Below are 14,355 nucleotides of genomic sequence, written 5' to 3' on the forward strand. Positions count from 1 at the left end.
TCCTGAAAAAAGTATTCCAAAAAAATATATTAAACAGCACAACTGTTTCCATCATTGATAATAACTGAGTATCAAATCATCATATTAGAATGATTTCTGAAGGATCTTAAGACACCAAAGACTGGAGTACTTGCTGATGAAAATTCAGCTTTGCATCACAAAAATAAATTACATTTTAAAATATATTAAAAAAGAGAACCATTATTTTAAATTGTAACAATATTTCATAATATTACTGTTTTTTTTTTTTTTTTTTGTTTTTTTTAACTGCAGGCTTGATGAGCATAAGAGACTTCTTTCAAAAACATTAAAAATAGTAATGTTTCCAAACTTTTGACTGGTACTGTATATATTTTCATATATAAAAACCTATACACTCAATTATAATTTAAATAAAATAATAAATTAAAAATAAATAATTCAAATAAATAAATAAATAAATAAAATGTATATTAATTCAAATAAATAAAAATTGACATTAATTCAAATAATTTAATAAATAAAATTAACATTAATTCAAATATAAAAATACAAATAATCTAGAAAATATTTACTTTGTATCAAGTGCATCTTCTTAGAGGAACAATTTCAATTCAGTTAGTTGTATAGAATTGTTCATCTTTCCAGGGCAAGTTTTACACTTTGACAGCCCTACAAAAAAAGAAAGAAAGAAAACAAAAAAGATTATGTAATAATAAAATCACAACTTTTATCTCAGCTTTTTTACAGACCTCATAGAACCTTTTCTGAGTCCCCAGACCCAGACCATAGTTTGAAAGCAGTCTAGTGTACTCCATATATATATATATATATATATATATATATATATATATATATATATATATATATATATATATATATATATATATTAACAAACTTTTTTTTCTTCAGGAAAACACACCAAATTTGCATCATGACACCACAGTCTGAAACACTTCACTGTTTCACTGAAACACTAATGTCAAAGATAAACAGTGAAAAGCACTATTGGCCAAAAATCTACAATAATATAATGTAGTATTTGCAAATGAAATCTGCATCTACAATGCTAACCCACCAAACCTTGACCCCATTGGTCAACACTCAACACAGTAAAGAAAAATGCATTGTCGAGCCATGGCTGTGTAGTTTCAGCACTGCTAACCTCACCACATGGAATTGCAAAAAATAATTATATTTGTCAAATGAGTTTTCCCGTCTTCCCTCCATCTGCCATGAGTCACACAAACAGTTTGTCCAACACCACTGTTAGTTCAGCCAAAAGCCGACATACTGGGCTGGTCAAAACAAACAGAGCTTAGGGCACAGAGCAACAGTGTTTACACATTTTGGGGATAAATCAACTTACTAATAGCTGTCTCGGCATTTTAAGCTGGAATTAAGAAAGCGTTTCACCTCTAAATGAAGACAAAGCTTCATTTGGAAGGAGTACATCATTTATAATTAATTTTTCACCGGTATGTTTGTACTTTAACTCACCTGCAATTTTGAAATGTTTAAGATTTTGAAAGTAGGCCGCAGTTCTGTCGCCATCTACTGGAGTAAGCGCGCGACCCCCACGAGCCGTCAACACGGGATGTTTTGTCGCAAATCAGGAACTGTCGTAACAGAACTTTTCCTTAGCGGCAGCTGTACACAGATACACGTGTATCCAGAGGCGGTGTGAAGAACCTTGTAAGTTACACACTGCGAATATAAATACAGCTTTGAAGATGTGTAAACACAGAATAAATATATTCGTCCGTATATTGGCAATAATTACGTCTATAAGTGGTGCTTTTACGTGATGTCTGTTGAAGTAGAAAGCTAGTTTTGCATATGAGGTGGCTAACTGGCTAACAATAATCTTCGTTTTCAGCTGAGTTTTCTTACACAAATCTCTTGATTCTGAAAATACTCAAATATATACGGGTGATTGGTTATGAAGATGACAACAGATATGTGAGGTTGTCATGTCTGATATGTATTATTGCTTATGTAGTGACCAATTTACACAATTTAACGTAACGTTAGATGTTTCACTAGATTGACAGGCTAATGAGGGATACCAAACATGTGGAAATATCAAGGAAACATTGTGTTTTTCAGCCCAGAAAGAAAGGGATACTTATATCTCTGTGGATTATATATATATATATATATATATAATCCACAGAGATACAAGTATCCTTTTCTTTATATTATATGTTCATATGTGTGTGTGCACTGCATATATATATATATATATATATATATATATATATATATATATATATATATTCACTTTTTTTTTCACCTTAGTTTCCATCAGGATGGCAAAGAGTTTACGCAGCAAATGGAGGAGGAAGATGAGGGCGGAGAAAAGAAAGAAAAATGCCCCTAAAGAACTGGCACGACTCAAAACAGTGCTGGGTCAGGGAGAGAAAGGAGAGATCACCATGAAAGATGTAGCTGAGATCGCCACCGTGGTGCCACCTGAGAAAGTGAAGGAGAAATCAAAAGATGCAGAGATGCATGGAGAAGATGGTGAGCTTTTATAGAAACATTCAGCACTTCTAGTTATACTAAGTGTTTTATTTTATTATATACAATTTTATCTGTTGTTGCTTTGCAGAAGATGGTGGAAAGATGGATTTGGACACTAAACGCAATAAAAAGACAATGTTGGACGATCAAGGACGGTATCCGGTCTGGATGAACCAAAGGGAGGCGAAGAAAGTGAAAGCCAAACGTTTGGCTAAAAAAGGAAAGCCTAAGACGAAGAAGGGTCTCGCCTGGTAGATGAACTGAATTGCTTGAGCATGGACATTATTGCAGTATCAGCCGCATCGGAGCCTCGCTGTGCATCACTTTCATGTACAGTTTGTACGTTTCTATGGACTTTTTGCATGACCTCATGCAGAAATATTCTTTACAGTGTTTGCAATTGTAAAACGTAATTGTGATCTGTTGGTGACAGACACTGTGCGATGTAATGGAGAGTAAAAACACTGTACGTTACCTACATTCAGCGTACCACACACGACTGACTCTTCCAATTAAAGTCTTGTTTTTCTCTACTCCAATCCATGTCATTCTGTGGGTCTGCTTTACTTTAAAGTTGTGAAGTATTATGTATTTTCTTTGCAGACAGAAGAATTATGGATGTGCATTCTTTTTTTTTATCTTAATAAATCCAATATATCTCATGGGAAATGTTGTCTTTTATTTTGTGGTCACCACATGCATAACATTGAGTCAAAGAAAAGAGCAAAAGCCAGTTGCTTGGCATATAAATCTTGAAGCATAAAATTATGTCTATCTATAAAGCACAATGGTAAATCTCTGTACCAAGCAAAAGTCTTTATAATTGCAATAAGGTTTGAAATTAACAGCTAACAACTTAAAATATTACTGCTACCAAACGTTTTGTTTTAAAATTCGGACCGTGGCAAAAACGTCATTGAAAAAAATGACTAGTTAGACATTTATTGCATTTGTCAATATATACACTACCGTTCAAAATACATTTTTATAGAGAAATTAATCATTTTAATCAGCACTAATGTATTAAATAGATCAAAAGTGACAGTAAAAATAGTTCAAATAAATGCTTTATACTTTCATTAAACAATTCTGAAAAAAAAAAATAATAATTGGTCATGGTTTCCTAAGCAGCACAACTGTTTTCAGCATTGATCATAATAATAAATGTTTCCTGAGCAACAAACTAATATTAGAATGATTGAAGACTGGAGTAATGATGCTGAAAATTCAGCTTAGCCATCACAGAAATAAACTACATTTTAAAATATATGAAAAAAGAATTGTCATATTTCATAATGTTACTTTATTTTACTGTATTTTTGATCAAATAAATGCAGCCATGGTGAACATAAAAACTGCTTTCAAAAACACTACAAAACCGACCCCAAACTTTTGAACGGTAGTGCAAATAATCATATATATATATATATGTATATATACCCAATCTAACATCTTTATAGAAAACAGTTCATGTCCACGTTATCTGGTAACTAACCATGTGACTTGAAAGGAAAATGTTGTTCAGTCATTAAAACATGTTAGTATATTGCACTTGTATGTCATAGAAAAATGAAATAAAAGATAATTGTCTGCAAGTGGCTAATAAACATACATTTGATCATTGATTATTAGTAACTACATTGGCTCCACAAAGGTGGCAGGAAACAGGCCTGTGCGACCATGACACGTTCCTTTCCACCAACCCTCGTCCACCATCTCAATGTTAGTGATGATGTCATCTGGCATGAAGGAGATCTCATCACTGGCCTCTGCAAAAGTATGATTGAAATTCATAATACTAAACCAAAACTACAAACACTCAGAAAATAAATGACAGTTATTCAGAGTCGGTTAAGAAACTATTCAATGTCATTAATCAGTTGCTGTTATGGTTGTGCGTACCTCCTTGGTAGTCATAAATGGCTTTGGCTGTAAATCCCCCTCCACTTAGATCTTCATAATCGTTATCAACAGTCACTGAAAAAAAATAAATAAAAAAATGACCAACAGCTGTTAACAATCACAAAAATGTATAGCAATTGTAATTTGAACCATCTATTTGATCACACTTCTCACACAGTGAATACATGTCGTAAATAGTGTGTGTCAAACCTGCGGTTGTGCACAGGCCAACATCCTCATAATCTTGGTCCTGAAGTATGGGGTCAGGATCGCATTCAGAATATATTTGATCCGGCTCCTCCTCCTCTTCAATCAGGTCATCCGAGCGGGGCGGAAGAGATGGCAGGTCCTCATATTCCGGCTGCAGGTCCTCATATTCCGGCTGCTGCTCCACCTGAAACACACAGAGAAACTGATGATCAATTCTCTTGGTATATGAGCTTAAAAAGACTACGACAGTTTATTACTTGACTTAATTGTGTCTTACATTTTATTGGTACATAAGAATCAACCATAAGATTGTTTAAATCTTTCAGAAGAAAATTTGTAGGCACTTCTATGCGGTTCTATGTAGTTTTACCACGATATTATGCATTCGCTACGGTCAGTTACGCTTTATTTTAAAGTGTTCTCATTGCAGTGAAATTATACATTTAAGTACTGAGTAACATTCATTAACTACATGTACACACTATAGGATTATAGGATTAGGGTTTGGTTTAAGATTAGTTGCATGTAATTATGCATCATTTACTGTTATTATTACAGTAAGTTCAGAGGTGTAAAGTCCAGGGGTCAGAAAGTAAAAGTCCTGCCATATGTTTATTCTACCCATGAACTCAGCCAGCTGATTTCACTACTTAGTTCTATCTCCTGGCTGAAAAACTGTGCTAATTAGCAAATCCAGGTGACTGGAACAAAATACTGAGGATGACTTTTTACTTCTGAACCTGGACTTTACACCTCTGAAGTTAATGTAACATATGTACTAAGGACACTGTAAAATAAAGTGTTAGCGTAGAATGTTCCCAATTAATGAATCTGGAAAACAATTCACAATTTGGGGTAATATTCCGCAGTTTTATAATTTGAACATGACCATTTTTGGACATTCTGTCACTGTTAGAATTTAACACACTCTTTTTGCTACTGTACCTGTATATGTAAATCATCTGTGTTATGATTGGCTGTACGCATGTGAAATGAGTAATTAAAGCCCCACCAGGTTGCTGGATACTGAATAGATGTTTATGTAAAAACGCGGGCATCAGTATGTTAATGTGCTCATGGTTGTGATGTCATACTGGTTTCCGTTTATGGTCTGTGTAGGAGTTGTTCGTTGTGAACATTAGAGTATGTCTAAAAATTTTTTTGTTTTTTGTTTTCAAAAGAGCAACAAGCAACAACAATATAGCAAAAAGGGTCTTGCCTGAGCTTCTGTCTCTGGTTCATCTCTGGGAATTTCAGGCAGTCTTCTGACCAACGCCTCTGGGGGATTCCGGGGTGCTGGCACAGATGGAGGTCTCTGATTCTCTTCCTCCACTTCATGTTCATGCTCGCTCTTCTCCTTAAAAGAGAACATCATCAGCTAAGTGTTTATTAGTGTATGAAAAAGAAAATGCTGGTGTGCGTGGGTGGGCTATCTTGTCATGTCATGCGTTTCTATTAAAGTGCAGCGAGCATTTATATATATATATATATATATATATATATACAGAGAGGAAAATAAGTATTTGAACACCCTGCTATTTTGCAAGTTCTCCCACTTAGAAATCATGGAGGGGTCTGAAATTGTCATCGTAGGTGCATGTCCACTGTGAGAGACATAATCTAAAAAAAAAAAAAAACCCAGAAATCACAATGTATGATTTTTTAACTATTTATTTGTATGATACAGCTGCAAATAAGTTTTTGAACACCTGAGAAAATCAATGTTAATATTTGGTACAGTAGCCTTTGTTTGCAATTACAGAGGTCAAACGTTTCCTGTAGTTTTTCACCAGGTTTGCACACACTGCAGGAGGGATTTTGGCCCACTCCTCCACACAGATCTTCTCTAGATCAGTCAGGTTTCTGGGCTGTCGCTGAGAAACATGGAGTTTGAGCTCCCTCCAAAGATTCTCTATTGGGTTTAGGTCTGGAGACTGGCTAGGCCACGCCAGAACCTTGATATGCTTCTTACAGAGCCACTCCTTGGTTATCCTGGCTGTGTGCTTCGGGTCATTGTCATGTTGGAAGACCCAGCCTCGACCCATCTTCAATGCTCTAACTGAGGGAAGGAGGTTGTTCCCCAAAATCTCGCAATACATGGCCCCGGTCACCCTCTCCTTAATACAGTGCAGTCGCCCTGTCCCATGTGCAGAAAAACAGCCCCAAAGCATGATGCTACCACCCCCATGCTTAACAGTAGGGATGGTGTTCTTGGGATGGTACTCATCATTCTTCTTCCTCCAAACACGTTTAGTGGAATTATGACCAAAAAGTTCTATTTTGGTCTCATCTGACCACATGACTTTCTCCCATGACTCCTCTGGATCATCCAAATGGTCATTGGCAAACTTAAGACGGGCCTTGACGTGCTGGTTTAAGCAGGGGAACCTTCCGTGCCATGCATGATTTCAAACCATGACGTCTTAGTGTATTACCAACAGTAACCTTGGAAACGGTGGTCCCAGCTCTTTTCAGGTCATTGACCAGCTCCTCCCGTGTAGTTCTGGGCTGATTTCTCACCTTTCTTAGGATCATTGAGACCCCACGAGGTGAGATCTTGCATGGAGCCCCAGCCCGAGGGAGATTGACAGTCATGTTTAGCTTCTTCCATTTTCTAATGATTGCTCCAACAGTGGACCTTTTTTCACCAAGCTGCTTGGCAATTTCCCCGTAGCCCTTTCCAGCCTTGTGGAGGTGTACAATTTTGTCTCTAGTGTCTTTGGACAGCTCTTTGGTCTTGGCCATGTTAGTAGTTGGATTCTTACTGATTGTATGGGGTGGACAGGTGTCTTTATGCAGCTAACGACCTCAAACAGGTTCATCTAATTTAGGATAATAAATGGAGTGGAGGTGGACATTTTAAAGGCAGACTAACAGGTCTTTGAGGGTCAGAATTCTAGCTGATAGACAGGTGTTCAAATACTTATTTGCAGCTGTATCATACAAATAAATAGTTAAAAAATCATATATTGTGATTTCTAGATTTTTTTTTTAGATTATGTCTCTCACAGTGGACATGCACCTACGATGACAATTTCAGACCCCTCCATGATTTCCAAGTGGGAGAACTTGCAAAATAGCAGGGTGTTCAAATACTTATTTTCCTCACTGTATGTATCAAATGTGTACCTCCTGTTTGCGATGTGCCTCTTCCCGTTCTCTCTTCTCTCTAGCAAGTCTTCTGGCTCTCTCCTCCTCGGCTCTCTTCCTGTTCTCTTCATCCGAGGACTTCGCCATGTTCTCAAACCGAGCCTTAAGGTTTCCAGCTCCTACAGTTGCTATAAACACCAAGAACAGATCATCAAATATTTACAGTTTTCCTGAACAGTATATGAACCATTATTCAACAGTTAAAATGCATGAATGCCATTGCATCACTACTCAAAACCAATCATATTAAAATGAAATAAGACCTGTACAACAAACACTCACAGGCCTCGAAAGCTTGAGGCTTTTCATAAGCTGATGATGGTGACTCCATCTCACTGAAGGAAGATGCACTCTGTGAGGAAAAAAAACACTCAATGTACATTCACTGGGAAACTGTCCAACCAAATGAATAATGTATGGAATCCCATTTTTGCCTTACAGTAAAAAAAAAAAAAAAGAAAAGAGAATTTAAAAGAATTTATATCTCACCGAATCACAATGCATTTCGCTTTTGCAACCTTGTTTTTCGTAATTGCACCTTTATGTAATCTCGCATTGTGATTTTATATCTTACAGCTGTGATTATTTTTCTTTTTAAGTGCAACTTAATGTCTCACAATTGCGATTATACTTGCCGTATATAACGCAATGTGAATATGTCTCACAAATGTGACTATATATTTCTTGTAAGTGCAACTTTATCACACAATTACTTTTTTCACGTAATTTTGACTTGCCTTATACATATTGTACCCAACTGTGATTATATTTCTCGAAAGTGCAACTTCGCACTATTGTGGCTATTTTCTCATAATTTCAACTTGCCGTATAAATCTCAATGTGACTATATCTCACAACTTTGATTATATTTCCCGAAAATGCAACTTTATTTTTCACAATTGCGACTTTACGCACATATTGCTATGTGAATATATCTCACAATTGTGACTATATTTCTTGTAAGTGCAACTTTATCACACAAATGCGACTTCTTTCTTGTAATTGCGACTTGCCATATATATATAGCAATGTGACTATATATCACAACTGTGATTATATTTATTTGACATTTATTTATTGAAGAGGAATAACCCCTTGAGATGAACCATCTCGTTTTCGAGGGAGTCCTCGAGAAATAGTCATTTCTCATAAGTGACTATTTTTCACAACTGAAACTTTGTTTCTGGTAATTGTAACTTGACATATATTTTGCGATGTAACTATCTCACAACTATTTCTTATAAGTGCAACACAAAAATAATAATGGCATAATAAAAATCTTTGAAATGTACCTTGTCCATGCGATCAGCTTCGACTCCATAACGTCCTCCAAAACCCTTTGCATAGTCTGAAATAACAAGTGTTGCATCTCTAGCTTCAGCTGTCAGTTTAATACATCACATGTTTTGATATGAACTTTGACATATTAGTTATCTGGAAAATCAGAACTGGTTCCCAAAAGAGCCTCTGACTATTAGAGGTCTTCAAAGCCTCAGCCCACGAGACTTGCAAAGGAAGATGAATATCAGGGCCCTCAGAAAAATGCATAAAGCACGACCCGACAGAGAATACAGCACAAGATAATCACTGGGACCCCCAGCTACTATTTTCAATCATCTTATAATAGAAAACACAATTTTTGTCAACCTTGTTACAAAAAGTAAGAAAAGGGGGCTCTAGTTGTGGCAGGGGGCCCCAAAGTCATGTTCCCAGGACCCTCAAAGGACAAACATTCAGAGATTGATGCCAAGTGTTGTGACACCAATGCAGCCTCTGCCTCATTACAAAACATCAGAATAAATAAGAGTTTTGAGAGAGTTTCCCCTTAGTCAAATGATCTCAGGAAATATGTACAGTACCTTTCTGTGACTGATGTTTCTCTGTTTCTCCTTTGTAGTCGTAACCCAAGGCAGCCTTGTCAACCTTTTCTTTTTCCACGCCGTATTTTCCCCCAAAACCTTTTGCATAGTCTGTGAGATGTTCAGAAAACAGAAATATGCATTAAAAACTATTCCTCCACCAAAAATAGGCCACAGTAAGGATTAAGGACCAGGATGCTGGTCAATATAACAGCAGAGATTCAATGTACCTTTCTGCGACTGATGTTTCTCCGTTTCTCCTTTATAGTCGTAACCCAAAGCAGCCTTGTCAACTTTTTCTTTTTCCACTCCGTATTTTCCTCCAAAGCCTTTTGAGTAGTCTGTGAGAAGTTCAGAAATGCTTTAGAAACAATTCTTCCACCAAAAGGACAACAAAATATGGATCGAGGACCAGGATGCTGGTTTAAATAACAGCAGAGACTGAAATGACCTTTCTGCGACTGGTGTTTCTCAGTCTCGCCTTTGTAGTCGTAACCCAGGGCAGCCTTGTCAACTCTCTCTTTCTGTACACCATACTTGCCACCAAAACCTTTAGCGTAATCTTATGAACAGTAAAGAAGTGACTATTATAGAAAGAACAGACAAAACAGAAGAGAAGATGCATAGTGCCTGAATTGTTTTGAATGTATGAGTACCTTTCTGAGATGCATGCTGCTGAACCTCACCCTTATACTCATAGCTCATGGCAGACTGTAGTGAATCAATGGGCAAAATGAGATTCAAAATTATTTATTCATATTATTCAACCACATTTATTCAATTATTAATCATAGGACAGTGATGAGAGGGTTTCTAACCTTGTCCACACGGTCCTTCTGAACACCATATTTTCCCCCAAAACCCTTTGCTCCATCTTTCTGGGATGAGTGCTGTTCTACGTCCGCCACATAGTTGTGTCCTAAAGCACCCTGGGAAAATTCAACACATCATCAAACTAATAGCGTTGTTTGAATATGCATACATACAGTAGAGGCCAAATGCGATGTCCAGAGGGGATATTTGTTTTTAATGACCCTGTAAGTTTCATTTAACCATCAAAATATGAGGAAAATATTTTATCTTTTTTTAAATATGGTTAAGGTATTTATCTGACGAAATTATTTGGCAAAAAAGGGCAACTACAGCAACAGGTTTGATTTTACTATGCAAAAAAAAAATTGAAAAAAAAAAAGCTCACAGAAAAAGCATACATTAACTACACCATAATCAGTTATTAGTATTTTGTTTTCTCTTTTTTGTGTGTGCATGTGTTCATAATTTCTTTGAATGACAGGCTGGCTAAAAACGATGTCCCCACAATTTGGCATGTTTCATTGCGTTATCGCCAATAAAACAATTGACTCCAAGCACAACTATGCAATAACCTATGGAAGCTTGTTTTCGCCACTGAATAATAAATAAATAATAATAATTGCGACTTTTTATCTCACAATTCTGACTTTTTTTCTCACAATTGCGAGATATGAAGTCAGAATTGTGAGAAATAAAGTCGCAATTCTGAGAAATAGTCGCAACTGCGAGATATAAAGTCGCAATTCTGAGAAATAAAGTCGCAATTGCGAGATATAAAGTCGCAATTCTGATAAATAAAGTCGCAATTGCGAGATATAAAGTCGCAATTCTGATAAATAAAGTCGCAATTGCGAGATTTAAAGTCGCAATTCTGAGAAATAAAGTCGCAATTGCAAGATATAAAGTCAGAATTACACGATATAAAGTCGTAATTGCGTGTTATAAAGTCAGAATTGTGAGATATAAACTATTCTGAGGTAAAAAAAAAAAAAGTCCCTTTTTTTCCCTTAGAATTGGACTTTATATCTCACAATTCTGAGAAAAGATGTCAGAATTGCAAGATAAACTCGCAATTGCGTGTTATAAAGTCAGAATTCTGACTTTATAACACGCAATTCTGACTTTATATCTCGCAATTCTGACTTTATAACGCGCAATTGCGACTTTATTTCACGCAATTCTGACTTTATATCTTGCAATTCTGACTTTATAACGCGCAATTGCGACTTTATTTCACGCAATTCTGACTTTATATCTCGCAATTCTGACTTCATAACACGCAATTGCGACTTTTTTCACGCAATTCTGACTTTATATCTCGCAATTCTGAGAAATAAAGTCAGAATTGCGAGATGTAAACTCGCAATTGTGAGATAAAAAGTCGCAATTATCTTTTAAAATGTTTTATTTTGTGGCGGAAACAAGCTTCCATAATAACCTTCCAAAATTTGAAACAAATTCTTAATATGATTTGAATAAAGAGTGAAGATGTTAATTTTCTTAAGTCGGACATCACTTTTGGCCGCTACCGTATACAAACGAGTTACTGTACACTACTGTATACACTCCGATAAATATTTGTAGACATAAGGAGCGGTCACATTAGTGAATTTTCAGTAAGGTTTTGATGCCAATTTTCTATTATTAGCCTAATAATGAGGCGATGTATGAAGCAGAGCTCAGACAGAAGTCACTTTCAACCAAGCAGCTGTCTGTAAATCAGTGCAGCGAATCTGCGTAATTTGCCTAGGGAAATCTTTTGCAATCACGTAAAAAAAATTCCCAGTTGTGTGGATTCCTATTGAAATGACTGGATTTAGTGAGCGAAAATTTGCAGAGCAACGGTAAATGTGACGGCACCTTTACATTTTGGCCTGTTCTCAAGTCTAACCTTATCCATTCTGTCTTTCTCAACTCCAAATTTCCCTCCGTAGCCGTAAGAGGCTTTAGGGCCCTGGTCCATCTCTTTCTTCTTAACCACCTCATGTTCCCGAGACACATTCTCCCTGAGATCTGCAATGCTGCACACAAAAACAGGCACATCGCATGTTACTACATGCTGCATATTTACCATGGAATGTGGCACTTTTGTTATGCACTCAAATCTTTGCATTTGTTTACGCTCATCTATGTGTTCAGCATGAATATTATGAAAATAAAATATATAGATATATCTTACATTTAAAATGCCGTGTGTCAGTGCAACAACTTATTCCGCTTCTGACATGACGTGAGTGTGAACTTATCAGTCCATATTTGGAAATGCAACTCAAGTCGGCAGCATTTCTACTTCCTATTTCCTCACTGCAGAGAGTGACACTCTTTTCAGCAGTGCTTTCAGTTCAATGCATTGCAACAAGGTGCACTTAAAGCAACCTGCTATTTCATTTAAAATCTCGAGATCTTTTTTTTTTTCACTGTTACCTGATGTGTTCTTTTCGGCCTGATCCTTCTATGGTTCTGGCACCCCATCTCTGCTCCTGCTCTGAGACATCGTTCTGAAACACAGACACATTTTTATATATAAAATATAGAAATCTTAACTCTAAACCAGGGGTGTCTACTGTCCTGTAGAGTTCAGCTCCAACCCCAATTAAACACACCTGAAGCTAATCAAAGTCTTACTAGTCTAGGCATACTAGAATTTGTGTTGAGGCAGGTTGGAGCAAAACTCTGCAGGACAGTTACCCTCCAGGAGCAGTTTTGTGTCTTAATACTTTACAGTAGTGCCTTTAGAGAACTTTTAAGTATTATCCCTGTCTGCTTACCTCAAAATTTGGATCCGTTTCCCAATCGTCCCCCTCTGATTCGACCTTCACACTAACATCATGTCCCACCACGGCTTTCCACATCTATAGAAAGAGAAGCCAAGATTTCATGGCTCATGTTACATGTCTTCATGTACAGACATTTTTGAGTATTTAATTGTATTATGCTTAAAATTAAAAATACATGTGTACTCATAAGTACGTAAAAAGTAAAATTTCAGACTTATTGTAATAAAGAGTAAAGCAGTAGTAAAATACGAGACATCAAGATCACATCTTAATGGTATAATTCCACATGGTTTTATGAAAAACACAAACATTTTCGTTTAATCTCTATAAGTGGAACAAGAGTCAAGTGTTGCACTTTGCAAGTTCCTCTTTTTTTGTAGAGAATCAGAAACTTTTGCATGTTCACGACTTGTTCACGAAAAATACTTTAAATCAACAGTAACCCAGACCGTGAACACTGTAATGTAAGCACAGTAACTTTACAGGCAATGTACACAAATATATAAATTTGACTTCCTGCTACAAAAAAAAGTTCTAGCAACGATGTATTACTATCACCCACTTCCTGACTTAAAGTTTAGTTTTTCTTTATGCATCCGTAATAACAATACGAGCAGATAATCATGGTTACTCACTTTATAGTGCTTTTATTCCCGGCTTTGTGTCCGTTAAGTATCAGTATCAGTGCGCGCGATTAACAGCAGATCAGACCTGCGCTCGAATGCGCGTCGCGTACTGGAGAAGAGGCGTCGGGCGCGCGTTCACGCGCATCCACCAGCGCATTTTTGACCAATTCAATTAAAAGGCAAAAATATATAAAAATAATAATGTTAATTTTGTAAGTGGTCCAAATGTCTTAAAAACTACTAATGCATTACTATGTAATAGAAGCAGTATTATATGTTTTTAATTATTCTTCGTTGTATTAACGAAACATTTTATGTTTGGGTCTTATCCGAGCCAACACAAATTGTGCAGGACGAGTAAAGCATTTCAGCATCCTTAAAAGAAAGCAATGACTGTATATTTATTTCAAACACATAAAAGAATGAAACATTCTAAATATCAACTTTTTTAAAATTAAATCAAAGGTTTACTGTACAACTCTGCTGTACAAGAACAGCACCACCACACACTAG

At 36.3% G+C, this 14,355-nt stretch overlaps 2 protein-coding genes across 2 annotated transcripts; one reads left to right on the forward strand and one right to left on the reverse strand.

The window, feature by feature from the left end:
- The first annotated feature begins 1,275 nt into the window (after window positions 1-1,275).
- Window positions 1,276-3,174, forward strand: llph (LLP homolog, long-term synaptic facilitation factor). The gene is made up of 3 exons (XM_081363835.1): window positions 1,276-1,674; window positions 2,281-2,505; window positions 2,594-3,174. The coding sequence occupies exons 2-3, from the start codon at window positions 2,292-2,294 to the stop codon at window positions 2,758-2,760; spliced, it is 381 nt and encodes a 126-aa protein (XP_081219961.1). The 5' UTR covers window positions 1,276-1,674; window positions 2,281-2,291; the 3' UTR covers window positions 2,761-3,174.
- On the reverse strand, window positions 3,165-13,968 carry hcls1 (hematopoietic cell-specific Lyn substrate 1). Its single transcript, XM_081363834.1, has 16 exons — window positions 13,852-13,968; window positions 13,208-13,291; window positions 12,864-12,937; window positions 12,331-12,460; window positions 10,445-10,555; window positions 10,283-10,337; window positions 10,078-10,188; window positions 9,857-9,967; window positions 9,627-9,737; window positions 9,060-9,115; window positions 8,050-8,119; window positions 7,747-7,895; window positions 5,837-5,974; window positions 4,618-4,801; window positions 4,408-4,482; window positions 3,165-4,274 (listed from the first exon to the last, which is right to left on the reverse strand). The coding sequence occupies exons 2-16, from the start codon at window positions 13,289-13,291 to the stop codon at window positions 4,141-4,143; spliced, it is 1,593 nt and encodes a 530-aa protein (XP_081219960.1). The 5' UTR covers window positions 13,852-13,968; the 3' UTR covers window positions 3,165-4,140.
- Window positions 13,969-14,355: the final 387 nt, after the last annotated feature.

The sequence above is a fragment of the Scardinius erythrophthalmus genome (genome assembly GCF_964197995.2).
Source record: "Scardinius erythrophthalmus genome assembly, chromosome: 4".
In the NCBI taxonomy this organism is placed as follows: domain Eukaryota; kingdom Metazoa; phylum Chordata; class Actinopteri; order Cypriniformes; family Leuciscidae; genus Scardinius; species Scardinius erythrophthalmus.